General features: G+C 42.9%; 1 protein-coding gene across 4 annotated transcripts in view; it reads right to left on the bottom strand.

Moving 5' to 3' along the window:
- Nucleotides 1-303: 303 nt before the first annotated feature.
- The window catches only part of LOC133577162 (major histocompatibility complex class I-related gene protein-like), a 33,032-nt gene continuing 18,055 nt past the window's right edge, over nt 304-15,280 (bottom strand). For 2 of the 4 annotated variants that reach the window (XM_061930774.2, XM_072912523.1), the window contains exons 3-8: nt 8,159-8,425; nt 3,248-3,526; nt 2,856-3,158; nt 2,581-2,691; nt 2,436-2,453; nt 304-446 (exon numbers count right to left, since the gene is read on the bottom strand). In XM_061930774.2, the coding sequence (XP_061786758.1) occupies nt 394-446; nt 2,436-2,453; nt 2,581-2,691; nt 2,856-3,158; nt 3,248-3,526; nt 8,159-8,384 (990 nt within the window). In that variant the 5' untranslated portion in view covers nt 8,385-8,425 and the 3' untranslated portion in view covers nt 304-393. Of the gene's footprint in view, nt 447-2,435; nt 2,454-2,580; nt 2,692-2,855; nt 3,159-3,247; nt 3,527-8,158; nt 8,426-14,727; nt 14,884-15,280 lie in introns of those variants that run through there. The other 2 variants (XM_061930773.1, XM_061930775.2) reach the window with 2 other exon arrangements.

Here is a 15,280-nt window from a genome sequence, read left to right as displayed (position 1 = left end):
TTGGGGTTTGGAGTGCACTAGTGTAATGTAAAATGCAGTGCACTGTCAGTACCCAGATGCTGCACTCAAAATGGTCAAAATGGTGAGTGCGCTGAGCTGGACATTTACCAGCTTCAATAGTCGCCATTTTTACAATATAATGATTTTTCATAATTTACATAAAACTTGTTATTCACTGAAACTCGATTATGCTCATTAGCACACATAAATAAAACAAAACAAACTCACACAAAAATTCAGAGTGCGTCTTCATCACAACCCTGAAATGTACAGTCCTGACATGTTATCATCAGCATGGATGACTGTCATGATCGCTGCCTCAAAGAATTCCGGTCCTTCAGTACTTTCACAGACATCACAGACTTCGTTGGGAACCCCTCCGGTGTGCACGACTCATTCCGCGAAGGCTTGGAATGGCGCAAGTGGGGGCGCGAGTTCAAGACCCACTGCAAGGAGAGATGACATTTGGAACTACTACCAACCATTCGTGTGTCTCAATTCAAGCACTTCTGTACTTACACTTTCCTTCTGAGTGCATAAGTGCGTTCACACTGAGTACAGCCAAATGCGTTGAACTGTAAATACCTAGATGTCATGTGCTTAGCTGTTGCGTAGCTGCTCGCTCCAAGTAGACTATATCCTATCATGTTTACCTTTTATAAATAACTTGACGAAAATATACGAAAATACCCACCTTGTGTGCTTATTGGAGGACATTGGGATGTTAACTGGCTGTCCAGCTTTGCAAAAGTCAACACGCTGCAGGACTAGTTGTATTACAGCTTTTATCGGAGTTGTTACGTGCAAGTCAATGTCAGCCGATACTTGTTTTTTTTTGCTGACATCGGAAGTGTGCGATTTGAAACGCAACCCATGACTGTCTCTCAATTGAAGAATAAGAAATAAGAAAATGCTTTGCACTGTCAGTACATGTCGCACTCAAGACAACCAAAATGGTAAGTGTGTCGTAATGGGCCCTTACCACCTCACTCGTCGCCATATTGGCTACATAGCGTAAGAAAAGGGACTAAGTTATATAGAGAGCCTGCTGACCAACAGCATCTCTGTCTGGACGGGAGCCTGCAATGCCTCAGACTGGATGTCTCACCAGAGAGTGGTGAGGACGGCGGAAAAGATCATCAGGACTCCTCTTCCTCCTATCCAGGAGATCGCAAAAAGCCGCTGCCTGACCAGGGCTCAGAAAATCTGCAAAGACTCCTCCCACCCCCACCAAGGACTGTTTTCACTGCTGGACTCTAGAAAGAGGATCCGCAGCCTCCGAAACAGAACCTCCAGGTTCTGTAACAGCTTCTTCCCTCAGGCCGTAAGACTCTTGAAGGCATCATAATCATCCCCTCAACTCCCCCCAAAATGGATTAACTCGCTGGAATAAAAAAGACAATATAACATACATCCATAAAGGTGGATGCATATGAAAAAGTGCAATATATTTATCTGTACAGTAACCTATTTATTTATTCATATATGCACCTTATTGCTTTTTTATCCTGCACTACCACGAGCTAATGAAACAAAATTGCGTTCTTATCTGTGCTGTAAAGTTCAAATTTGAATGACAATAAAAAGGAAGTCTAAGTCTAAGTCTAAGTTAAAGAAGCAACCCATACTAGTGAAAGGTAGCAAACTGAAGAAAAAAGCGGACAACAATTGCAATCCGAATCCCGAATACCTCAAGGCTTTGGATGTTGTGGGACTGTCGTGGCTAGGGGTTGCTCCAAGGGTACGGGGTCCAGGGTCCGTTGCTACGGGCCATTGACAGATGGATTGGTGCAGCGTCGGTAGTGATGCGGTCACTGTACTGGTCTGTTGTGGTCAGTCTACTGTTCCGAATGATCGAAAGGACAGGGTCACAAGTATAAGCGGCAGAAATGAGTTGTCTCCGCAAGATGTCTGGGATCACCCTCAAAAATAGGGTGAGGAGCTCGGTCATCCGGGAGAGACTAGGAGTAGAGCCACTGCTCCTTCACGTCCAGAGGAGCCAGCTGAGATGGCCTCCTGGACGTCTCTCTGGTGGGGTGTTTTGGGCATGTTCAGCCGGGAGGAGGCCTAAAGGAAGGCCTAGGACACACTGTGGAATGAGAGGAAGTGTCCGGGGATAGGGAAGTTGGGGCAACTCTGCTTAGACTGTTGCCCCCGCGACCCGGACTCGAATAAGCGACGGTAAATGGATAGATGGATGGATGGAATATTGCAATCGTTAATTCTGGTAAGTACACAACAGTAATGGATTTGGGACGGCACTAAACTGTCAAAATGGGCATACTTAGGAACTAAGTACACAGTGTACATATTGAAAATTACTGACAGAATCCATTGGAGACACATCCCTCGACTATTGGGTATGATTAGATGCAGGTGTACTGAATAACACCGTGGCCAATAACAGTATAAGGTGCATAATAAAATGTACCTACCGTTAGAAAGCTGGAATCCTGGAAGACAAAAAGACAGGGATAATCATGAGGATTATTGTTCAGACAACAAGAGGACTTTGAACTTGACTTATCCCCATTGTCATAAAGTCTATTGTGACAGTCAAAAACGGTCACGAGTGCTCACCGCTATATTTTCTTCTCCAAAGGTAAAGTCCAGTCATGGCGGCTGGCAGAAGGAGCAACAGCACCACGACACCTCCAGCCACGGGACCAGTGGGAAACTTTGGGGGAGGAACTGGAAGGAAGACAGAACTTTGAAACATGGAGCACCTTCCAATGGCCTGAAAGCTTAGTTAAAGGGCCTTACTGTTGAAAGGATGAACAAGATAGTTTGCAGTAACAAGGAACTTCTTTAAAGTCCTACTGACTACAGCAATGGTCATGTCTGACTTGACTCACCCCAGTTGGTTTTGATCTCAGTTTTGTTCAGTTTGATGACCAACTGGTCCTTGACGCCATCTAGTGTAAACACGCACTCGTACTCCCCCCACTCAGCGTCCGGGATGGACGACATGTTAATGATGACGCTCATCTGGAAAGTTCCGTCGTGGTTGGGGAGGATCTCACCATGTTCTACATGCTCGTGGACCTCTTCGCCGTCTCTCCTCCAGAACAGCATGGCCATGTCGGGGTAGAAACCGGTGGCATGGCAGCAGACTGGCGATGTGGGAGTCTTCTGGAGGAGAGACACCAAGGGAAGTTCTGCAGATTGAGACACCAAACAGCATCACATGATAAAAAAAAACATATACAATGTGTGTGTGCGCTGCACCATGCCATTGCAATGTCACCTTTTCTCTGTAGGACACTCTTCCCATAGTGGACGTATTTCTTCAGCCACTCGGGGCACCTATAAATGTAGTAGTTCTTGTTGTATTCAAGTCGGGCCGTCTCTGTGTCCCAAAGGAGTTTGGTGGTGAAAGCCTGCGGTTTTGGGGCAGTCCACGTCAAAGTCTGCAGGTTTAACGCAATGAAGTCTTCGCCATCGTAACCGTACTGATTGAAGCCCGTCACTTCTCCGGTCTCGTCGTCTATTTCACAGCCATTCATTCTCTGCAAGATGTGACTGCCTGGGAGGGATGAAGATCGTCAGGACCACTTCAACATCATTACTTGGAACCCACCAAGTCGCCGAAAACAATGAAGTTCCAAACCACTGCCCAGGACATCCTCAGCTTGCTTTATGGTTAACACTGCTGCTTCACAATAAGAATGTTCAACGTTTGACTCTCAGCTTTGGGTCACAAACATGTTGAAATTTTTTTCAAGAGCTGCATCTCAATTTGCATACTCACATATTACTTAGTCTTTTGAGTGGATGAGTGTGTTCACACTGAGAAACATGTCAAAATGCAATGCACTGTCAGTACCCGGATGTTGCACTCAAAAAGTTGAGTGCACAGCGATAGTCATTAAGGCAGTTTTTGACAAAGGATTTTCATAGTCAAATAGGATTAGTTAGATTTTGGGATCAATGGCATCAGTTTTTGTTTTGTGTTAAGAGCAAAGTTAGTGGGGATCCCCATAAGTGTGCTCTGCTTTTCTGGTAAGGTCTATTCAGGGGTACTGGAGAGGTGGCTCCACCGGATGGTCGAACGTCAGATTCAAGAGAAGCAGTGTGGTTTTCATCCTGGTCATGGAACTGTGGACCAGCTCTATACTCTTGACAGGCTTTTTCAGGGTGTATGGGCGTCCGCCCAACCAGTATACATGTGTTTAGTGGACTTGGAGAAGGCATTCCACAGTGACCCTCAGGAAGTCATGTGGCGAGTGATCTGGAAATATACCAGACCTCCAGATTGTGGCGGTCCGCTCCCTGCCTAATCAAAATCAGAGCTTGGTCCGCATTACCGGTGTTCTGTTGAATGTTGAGCCTTCCTCGAAAAAAGCTACCAAAACTGTGTTTAAAACGAAAATGTAAGCTACGATTGTTTGCGTCAATGTGAACTTTATTGTTTACATGGTTACTGTTTGGCGAACTTCGTCATGCTGTAATTATACACATGCCAACAGTCTGGTCAGAAAAGACAATGAGAGAAACTTAATTACAAATCACTATTTACTTGTACAGGGAAGAGGTGAAACATCTGGTTGACTGGTGCAGAACCAACAACCTGGTCCTGAATGTCGACAAGACCAAGGAGATCATCGTTGACTTCAGGAAGCACCAATCCAGCCACGCTCCACTCTTCATCAACGGCACAGCGGTGGAGATGGTAAGCAGCACCAAGTTCCTGGGGGTGCAGATAACTGGCAATATAACCTGGTCCCTACACACCGGAGCTCTTGTAAAATGAGCTCAGCAGCGCATGCACTTTTTGCGTCGGATGAAAAGAGCACAGCTCCCTCCCCCCATTCTCACCACATTCTACAGAGGCACTATAGAGAGCCTGCTGACCAACAGCATCTCTATCTGGACTGTAGCCTGCAGTGCCTCAGGCTGGAAGTCTCTCCAGAGAGTGGTGAGGACGGCGGAAAAGATCATCTGGACTCCTCTTCCTCCTATCCAGGAGATCGCAAAAAGCCGCTGCCTTACCAGGGCTCAGAAAATCTGCAAAGACTCCTCCCACCCCCACCAAGGACTGTTTTCACTGCTGGACTCTAGAAAGAGGCTCCGCAGCCTCCGAAGCAGAACCTCCAGGTTCTGTAACAGCTTCTTCCCTCAGGCCGTAAGACTTTGGAAGGCTAAAACACTGTCAAAATTAGTGAGGTTTAGTGAAGATTAATTTAGGGTTTTAGCGAGGTCCTCGGATTAGCCCTGCCGGGTTCCGCTTCTGCTCTGGCGGATCGCGAACAATCTTGACTATTTAGAGGGAGTGAAAGTCGAAACAAGGGTTTTGTATGTTAACTTGCGGAATGATTATTACTGTTGCCAGAGGAGAGCAGGGAAGGAGACCTCTTACCCGAGCAAATTGGTCGAAGCTATGACTCCGGGCAGAGGCAGCGCATTCTGGCGTGTGGTGGGACGGCGGGCTTCGTGTCCAGCAGTGGCCCTGTGTGCCCCATCTTGGAACATCCTCCCAACACACATGGGTACTCAACTCTCCCCTTTTTAAATTGTGAATTGCAATCACTTGAGTTAGTTTCTCCTTTGTCACTACTTAACCAAGATGGTGATGATTGAAGGTGGGTATAGTCACCCCTTAGAGCAAAACTGCGCAAAATACGGCCCGCGGGCCACATGCAGCCTGTTAAGATTTTCAATTTGGCCTGCCGGACGTTCTACATGATTTTTTTTAGACCTTTAACATCTTTCTGATCTCTCTCTCTATGTCCACTACTTGCTGTACATATCCTACCAAGTCAGACCTACACTGTTTCAATGTCCATTTCTCTGATGATGCAATTGTTGATGACTGAAGTGCTGATATCAACCAAACCTAACCCCCCCTCCACATCCCACACCCCGGATTGTAAATAATGTAAATAATTCAATGTATATACTCTGGTGATTAACTTGTGTGATGACTGTATTATGATGATAGTATATATCTGTACCATGAATCGATTTAAGTGGACCCCGACTTAAACAAGTTGAAAAACGTATTCGGGTGTTACCATTTAGTGGTCAATTGTACGGAATATGTACTGAACTGTGCAATCTACTAATAAAAGTTTCAATCAATCAATCAAAAAAACATCAAAACTGTCACCGCCATTATGATGTGCATTGCTGTTTTTAAATTACCATAAGTCTTGAACTATAGAAAGTATTTCAATGGTCAAAATCTGCGCTTTTGGGTGTTATACGAGTTATTACGGTAATCTACGTCGCAGCAGCTCAGACAAGGAACAAACCAGAGTGGGCGGGGTTTGTTTTCAGAGCAGCCAGTCCGAAACGCGTGTGTCAGAAACAAATGTGGAAGCAGATTTTTACGGGATAATATATCCTATTGTAGGTGTTTATTACACTTTGCATTCATATTTTGCCGTTTTTTACATTTTTGTTGTGTTTTGCTTGGTCTGAGAAGTAAAAGAGGAGCGACGTTCATATGTCTGTGCGATCATGTTTTGTTTTGGTTATGTTCAGTTTGGTTTTTGGACTCTTTGTGCACTCTTGTTTGTTTTGTCACCGTAGCGACCCATTAGTTTCACCTGTTTCACGTGTTGGACCCATGCACCTGTTGTCAATCACCACATCACTATTTAAAGGGGAACATTATCACCAGACCTATGGAAGCGTGAATATATACCTTGATGTTGCAGAAAAAAGACCATATATTTATATGGACAGATCAGCTTTCAGGAAAAGAGTGCGGATGAGGGTATGTCTACAGAATATATTAATTGATGAAAATTGGGCTGTCTGCACTCTCAAAGTGCATGTTGTTGCCAAATGTATTTCATATGCTGTAAACCTAGTTCATAGTTGTTAGTTTCCTTTAATGCCAAACAAACACATACCAATCGTTGGTTAGAAGGCGATCGCTGAATTCGTCCTCGCTTTCTCCCGTGTCGCTGGCTGTCGTGTCGTTTTCGTCGGTTTCGCTTGCATACGGTTCAAACCCATATGGCTCAATAGCTTCAGTTTCTTCTTCAATTTCGTTTTCGCTACCTGCCTCCACACTACAACCATCCGTTTCAATACATTCGTAATCTGTTGAATCGCTTAAGCCGCTGAAATCCGAGTCTGAATCCGAGCTAATGTCGCTATAGCTTGCTGTTCTTTCCGCCATGTTTGTTTGTGTTGGCTTCACACAGGAAAAATGGACGGGTGTTTATAACGATGGTTAAAATCAGGCACTTTGACGCTTTTTTTAGGGATATTGCGTGATGGGTAAAATTTTGAAAAAAACTGATTTTTAATGGTTTTAACCATTTTGAAATTGTGATAATGTTCCCCTTTAAGCTTGCAGTTGCCAGGCAGTCTGCCTGGCGACATTACCTCCTTGACACCCATGCTATCTGATATTCTTACTACTCATGCCATTGTCATGCTGCCATAGTTTTCTTGCTGCTCGTTTCTTGTCACAGTAAGAGTTATTTGTTTCATGTTCATAGTTTTTGCCCAAGCGCTAGTTTTGTTTTCTTAACCGAGTTTGTACTTCCGCCTTTGTGCGCGCCTTTAGTTTTGTACCTTTTATTAGTGTGAAAATAAAATCATGTATTTACCCCCAAGCCATGTCCGATCCAACTTTACTTGCATCTCGGGAAAACAAACACCCCATAGTCCACGTTATGACAAAATCCCACTTTCTTTATTTTCATGTACATTTTGGGTGTCCCATTCAGTAAAAAAAAAAAAAAGTAAAATTCTATTACTTTTTTTGAGGTGGTCTGTCGTAACGTTTTTAGAACTCTATCGGACATTGTGACTTTTGGACCCAAACACACATACTGTACAGCAGATTTTTACAGCTAAATGTGTATATATAATTTATACACACATACACCTTGGCCCCCCAGACACATTTTTTCTCTCAATGTGGCCCCAGAGTCAAAATATTTGCCAAGCTCTGACTTTGAGCGTGTCTAGTGCAACAAACGGGTACTGACAGTGTACTGTATTTTTGTGAGCACACTTATGCACTCAAAAGACTAAGTGTAAGTATAGAACTGTCCAAATTGAAATACAACATCTCTTTGTACAACTTGCAGCAATATCGTTTACATTCATTCCAATTGTGGTGTTGTAAAAAAAATGTCACGCCTCCTCATTATGTCAATTGCCCCCTGTGATAGAAGAGTGCACAAATACGCACCTCCAGATTGGTTTAAGCGTCGACTAAAATCCTCAAGTTTGGCTCTGAAGACCTGCTGGTTGCCGGAGCACTTTAACTTGTACCATTGCAAGTGATATGGCTCAACCTGGACCAGTTTCTTTATCCAGTCCTGTTTGGGCTCCGCAGACTGGATGTTGCTGTCACAGTAGCCCACCTGGACGTCATCCACCATGGCCACGCCCACAAACTCTGGGAAGTTTTTCATTCCCGACGTTGCGGTGAGGAAGTATTTGAGAGAATGTTTCGCTGAGGGGATGAGGACATTTTCGAATTAATTCTACTTGAAAAATGCACACAATAACAGTTTATTTCTAATTCGTGGGAAATGGGATTTTAGTTCTGGTCTCTTTTACTTTGACTGTTTTAGGGTGAATTCACATTTGCTGTGTAGTACTCTGGTCTGGAACAAAATTAAAACATTTAATGAGTTAGGCCAGGGGTCTAGAGCCGCATGCTACTCTTTAGCGCCGCCCTCGTGGCTCCCTGGTAGAGATGCGCGGTTTGCGGACACAACCGCGGAGTCCGCGGATTATCCACGGGTCGGGCGGTTGAAATAAAAAAAAAAAAGATTTTATCCGCTGGTCGGGTCGGGCGGTTGAAATAAAAATAAATTAGATTTTAAATAGATTCAGGCGGGTGGCAGTTAAACCAATTCGAAAATATATATACATAGTTAAATGTTGTTACCCACATACGAAAAACGAGCAGGCACCTGCAGCATATGCCACAACAGAAGAAGAAGAAAAAAAGAGATGGCAACGCCGGCAGCAAACGTGGTACGCGACAAACTAAAAAAGGGAATACTAAAGACCAGGGGAAAAAAAGGCCAGAAAAGTTCAGCGTGGACTCGTTTTTATGAGGTTGTAAATCAGGATGATAGTAATGCTGGCTACGTGATTTGCAAGAGCTGCGACGCGGTTTATGTCTACGGCAGTCACAAAACCGGGACATCTAACATGGTGCATCACATTTGTGCAAAACCCCGAACCTCCACAAACACCCTGAGCATGAGCAGTTTCGTCCGCCGTGATCCCAGAAGAGTGCCACAGGATGTTAAAACAAGATAGAACGCAGCTGCCTGCAGCAGTTTGAGTGGCGCGAGCGCGCTTGGAGGTGCGCTCAGCGCGGCTCCCAGATGATCGCGCACTGGTGTGCGTCTGGGCCGTGACAGCGTGGCACGCATTGAATGTCTCTGCTACATTGGATCAGTCTCCTTTCTTTAACAGGCAAAAGCTTTATAACCTCACTAATGATAAATGGGTTGTACTTGTATAGCGCTTTTCTACCTTCAAGGTACTCAAAGCGCTTTGACACTACTTCCACATTTACCCATTCACACACACATTCACACACTGATGGAGGGAGCTGCCATGCAAGGCGCTAACCAGCACCCATCAGGAGCAAGGGTGAAGTGTCTTGCTCAGGACACAACGGACATGACGAGGTTGGTACAAGGTGGGGATTGAACCAGGGACCCTCGGGTCGCGCACGGCCACTCTTCCACTGCGCCACGCCGTCCCTGCCTTGCATCGTCTATATTAGATATATAACAACGGGCGGGTGCGGGCGGGTGCGGTTTTGATTAAATGTTAGTTCGGGTGGATGCGGATGGTTGACGACTTTTGTGATGCGGTTGCGGATGAAATAATTGCCTATCCGCGCATCTCTACTCCCTGGACCTATTTCAGAAATGTGCGAAAATGGAAAAAAAGAAAAGAAAAAATGTCTATTTTTTGTTTTAATATATTTTCTGTAGTAGAACAAACATGACACAAACCTTCCTAATTGTTAGAAATCTCACTGTTTATGTTATACATGCTTCGCTGACGAAAGTATTTGGCAAGCACCGTTTTGTCCTCCTAATTTCAGTGAGCTTTGAATTCATCCTAGTTTGTTTACATGTACAACTTTCTCCAATGCTGCCACAGAAAGACGTGTTTTATGCCACGCCTTCTTTGTCTCATTTTGTCCACTAAACATTTTATGCTGTGCATGAATGCACAAAAGTGAGCTTTGTTGATTTTAATTGATTTGCTGGAGTGCTTATCGGGTGTGGTACAATGTCCAAATCTTAAACAGGAACAAAGGTGAATTTATAACAAGAGTTTTATTTACCCATAATCAAATGGTACAAGGTTGGATTGAATTGCCATGATTACAGACAGTTTTCTCCGGAGAAAAAGAAAGAGCTCCCTCAAGCAGGGAAAAAAAGGAACTTTAACCAGTCTAACCAGTTAGACTTGGTCTAACTGGTTATTTATCTGTCTCCCTGGTGGTTGACAACCAAATAACAATAACAACCAAACTTAACCCCACCCCACCCCCTCCACACTCCGGATTGTAAATAATGTAAATAATTCAATGTGATTATCTTGTGTGATGACTGTATTATGATGATAGTATATATCTGATAGTATATATCTGTATCATGAATCAATTTAAGTGTTCCCCGACTTAAAAAAGTTGAAAAACTTATTCGGGTGTTACTATTTAGTGGTCAATTGTACGGAATATGTACTTCACTGTGCAACCTACTGATAAAAGTCTCAATCAGTCTCAATTCAATCAAAGTTGTGTGTCCTGTCAACAGGGACCAGCTGTTTTTGGATCAACATTCTTGGATCTCTTCGCCATAACAAACAATCAAGATATAATTGTACAATGTCAGGGTGATGAGCCCTGTCCTCCTTAATGCTTTTCGACCTTGTTCTCGCACCAAAATATGGTACAAAGGTCAGAAATTCCACGACACAGGCATATTTGGCATACTTGCCAACCCTCCCGGATTTTCCGGGAGACTCCCGAAATTCAGCGCCTGCCTCTCCCGAAAACCTCCCGGGACAAATTTTCTCCCGAAAATCTCCCGAAATTCAGGCGGAGCTGGAGGCCACGCCCCCTCCAGCTCCAGGCGGACCTGAGTGACGTGTCGACAACCCGTTTTCACGTCCGCTTTCCCACAATATAAACAGCGTGCCTGCCCAATCACGTTATAACTGTAAAATGATCGAGGGCGAGTTCTTGGTTTTTTATGTGGGTTTATTGTTAGGCAGTTTCATTAACGTCCTCCCAGTGCGGTAACAACACACAACAACAGCAGTCACGTTTTCGTCTACCGTAAAGCAGTTCGTCTGCCGTAATCAGCAATGTTGTGACACTCTTAAACAGGACAATACTGCCATCTACTGTACATGCATATGTGACAATAACATCTCGGGCTTTTAGAGAGTGCAGTGCACAACTGCGCACACAACAAGGAGACGAAGCAGAATGCATCATCAGAGAGGGTGTTCAGCATGGTTAGAAAAATAGTGACAGAGAATAGAACAAGGATGGACAATTCAACCCTTAACTCAACAATGAGTAGATGAGTGTTATGTGTGTGTATATGTGTAAATAAATGAACACTGAAATTCAAGTATTTCTTTTATTTATTTTTATATATATATATATATATATATATATATATATATATATATATATATATATATATATATAATAAAATAAAATAAAATAAATATATATATATATAGCTAGAATTCACTGAAAGTCAAATATTTCTTATATACCGTATATATGAAATACTTGACTTGGTGAATTCTAGCTGTAAATATACTCCTCCCCTCTTAACCACGCCCCCAACCACGCCCCCGCCCACTGACCACGCCCCCCACCCCAACCTCCCGAAATAGGAGGTCTCAAGGTTGACAAGTATGATATTTGGTCAATCCATGACTGCAAGCTAATCGATGCTAACATGCTATTTAGGCTAACTGCATGTGCATATTGCATCATTACGCCTAATTTGTAGGTATATTTGGGCTCATTTAATTTCCTTCACTTGTGTCCTCTGTGTATTTAATTTATATTTGCATGTCTCATGACACATTATCTGTATGTAATATTGGCTGCATTTCTCATAGTTGTTTGTGTGCCATGTTGTTCCAGACCACAGCAAACGTTACCCAGCTTGCAAAGATTGTAATAAATCCATTAGAAGAAGACACCCTGCCGTTTCCTTAAAGGGGAACATTATCACCAGACATATGTAAGCATCAATATATACCTTGATGTTGCAGAAAAAAGACCATATATTTTTTTAACCGATTTCCGAACTCTAAATGGGTGAATTTTGGCGAATTAAACGCCTTTCTATTATTCGCTCTCGGAGCGATGACGTCACATCGGGAAGCAATCCGCCATTTTCTCAAACACCGAGTCAAATCAGCTCTGTTATTTTCCGTTTTTTCGACTGTTTTCCGTACCTTGGAGACATCATGCCTCGTCGGTGTGTTGTCGGAGGGTGTAACAACACGAACAGGGACGGATTCAAGTTGCACCAGTGGCCCAAAGATGCGAAAGAGGCAAGAAATTGGACGTTTGTTCCGCACACTTTGCCGACGAAAGCTATGCTACGACAGAGATGGCAAGAATGTGTGGATATCCTGCGACACTCAAAGCAGATGCATTTCCAACGATAAAGTCAAAGAAATCTGCCGCCAGACCCCCATTGAATCTGCCAGAGTGTGTGAGCAATTCAGGGACAAAGGACCTCGGTAGCACGGCAAGCAATGGCGGCAGTTTGTTCCCGCAGACGAGCGAGCTAAACCCCCTGGATGTCTTGGCTCACACCGTCCCTTATGCTACCGAAGATGATCAAGAGAAGAATATCGACCCTAGCTTCCCTGGCCTGCTGACATCAACTCCAAAACTGGACAGATCAGCTTTCAGGAAATGGGTATGTCCACAGAATATATTAATTGATGAAAATTGGGCTGTCTGCACTCTCAAAGTGCATGTTGTTGCCAAATGTATTTCATATGCTGTAAACCTAGTTCATAGTTGTTAGTTTCCTTTAATGCCAAACAAACACATACCAATCGTTGGTTAGAAGGCGATCGCCGAATTCGTCCTCGCTTTCTCCCGTGTCGCTGGCTGTCGTGTCGTTTTCGTCGGTTTCGCTTGCATACGGTTCAAACCGATATGGCTCAATAGCTTCAGTTTCTTCTTCAATTTCGTTTTCGCTACCTGCCTCCACACTACAACCATCCGTTTCAATACATGCGTAATCTGTTGAATCGCTTAAGCCGCTGAAATCCGAGTCTAAATCCGAGCTAATGTCGCTATATCTTGCTGTTAAATGTTATGTTTGTTTGTGTTGGCTTCACTATGTGACGTCACAGGAAAATGGACGGGTGTTTATAACGATGGTTAAAATCAGGCACTTTGAAGCTTTTTTTAGGGATATTGCGTGATGGGTAAAATTTTGAAAAAAACTTCGAAAAATAAAATAAGCCACTGGGAACTGATTTTTAATGGTTTTAACCCTTCTGAAATTGTGATAATGTTCCCCTTTAAACTTGGACACACACATCTGTACCTTTGGTCATTCTAAGACAGTCATTTCCAGGAGTTATCTCACCCTCTGAGGAGTCACCCTTTTACGAATGATTTCTAATGTTGCAAACAAGTGTAGAATAAAAATTAAAATACAACATTTCTGTCAACAAAGATTTGCATCAGCCTTTGATAGTAGGTTAATATAGCTATTATAGACACTTACATCATGTGTTGCCTTCACTATAAAACACTTACATAAGAATTTTAAAGTAATTTTGATAGTAGGCTAATATAGCTAATATAGACATTTACATCATGTGTTGCCTTCATTATAACACTTATATAAGGCTTTTAATTTTTTGCGGCTCCAGACAGATTTTTTTAATTTTTTTAATTTGGCTCTTTCAACATTTTGGGTTGCCGACTCCTGTGTTAGGCAAATAGGGCTGTGTAAAAACCGAGAGACACACTTCAAGTGTGAATGTTGACATCATTTTAAGTGTTTTATTGAAAAAATAATAATTCTAAAGTACACTTGGGATTCGGGGTAGCACAAATATGTACAAAAAATGTAAAATATTATATTTGATGGCATTTTTTTTTATTTTAAGAAGGGCACACACAAGCGATATCTTTAATGTAGTTTAAATGTATCTTTTAAAAACTGAATTTAATAAATATGCAATATGCAGGACACTTTACCAAAAGACATACCAAAGACTATAAAAATGGGACCCATTACCTCCCTGCTTGGCACTCAGCATAAAGGGTTGGAATTGGGGGTTAAATCACCAAAATGATTCCCGGGCGCGGCACCGCTCCTGCCCACTGCTCCCCTCACCTCCCAGGGGGTGATCAATTAAGGGGATGGGTCAAATGCAGAGGACAAATGTCACACCACCTAGTGTGTGTGTGACAATCATTGGTACTTTAACTTTAACTTTGCTGAATAAAAAAATGTAACTGTTCATTTTTTATCATTGTTACATTAATAACATAAATACCAGTGAATTTATATCCTCAAATATTAACGGATTAAAGTTCTGGTCTTTTGCAAACAAATGACGGCCATCGGTTGTCAGAATAAAATGCGGTACCGCTATAGTTGACGCCTAAATATGAAACCGAAACCTTGTGTCTTAACTGCGCACATCAAGTAAATGTGCCGACTTTGGGGGCAAAAACGCAGCAAGAAGTGAAGGCGAGCTCACCTGCTGATGAGATACCCAGGAAGAGCAGCAACACAAAAACCTTCATGTTGTTTGTGGTCGTGTGAGACCTTCTCGTCTCAAGTGGTGACAAGATGGAGCTGCGTCAACGGTGGGCGTAACGACCCAGATCTTCGTGTTATCGGTGTCTGGTCATATCGATACTTCTATGTTTGTTTTCACAAATATCTAGTCGCTGTGTTGTCCAAATGTATTAAAAAAAAATTGTCTTAATATCTGAATCGTCCACAAATATGTGTAACTTTTTTTTGTTTGCCTTGGCTTAAGACGATCATTCATGATCTTGAAAAATGTAAAAGTAAAAAAGTAAATTAAAAAAGTGTCAGTTTTTGGCTATATTGTTCTTGCATTTACTTGGTATCGGATCGATGCCAAACTTGGTAGTATCGCCCATCTCTTTTGCTCGGAAGGAAGTGGGTGGGGGCGATTTTTTTATCAGGCCAAGTATGTTTAACAAACAAGGAATTTGACCTGGTAGCTGTGCTTCCTGTGTTCAATGTAATAAATAAAAGAAGAAGAAATAAATCATAAATAC

This window comes from Nerophis lumbriciformis, linkage group LG37 (genome assembly GCF_033978685.3).
Source record: "Nerophis lumbriciformis linkage group LG37, RoL_Nlum_v2.1, whole genome shotgun sequence".
NCBI lineage: Eukaryota > Metazoa > Chordata > Actinopteri > Syngnathiformes > Syngnathidae > Nerophis > Nerophis lumbriciformis.
The sequence above is the reverse complement of the archived record's forward strand: the minus strand, read 5'-3'. Positions and strand labels throughout refer to the sequence as shown.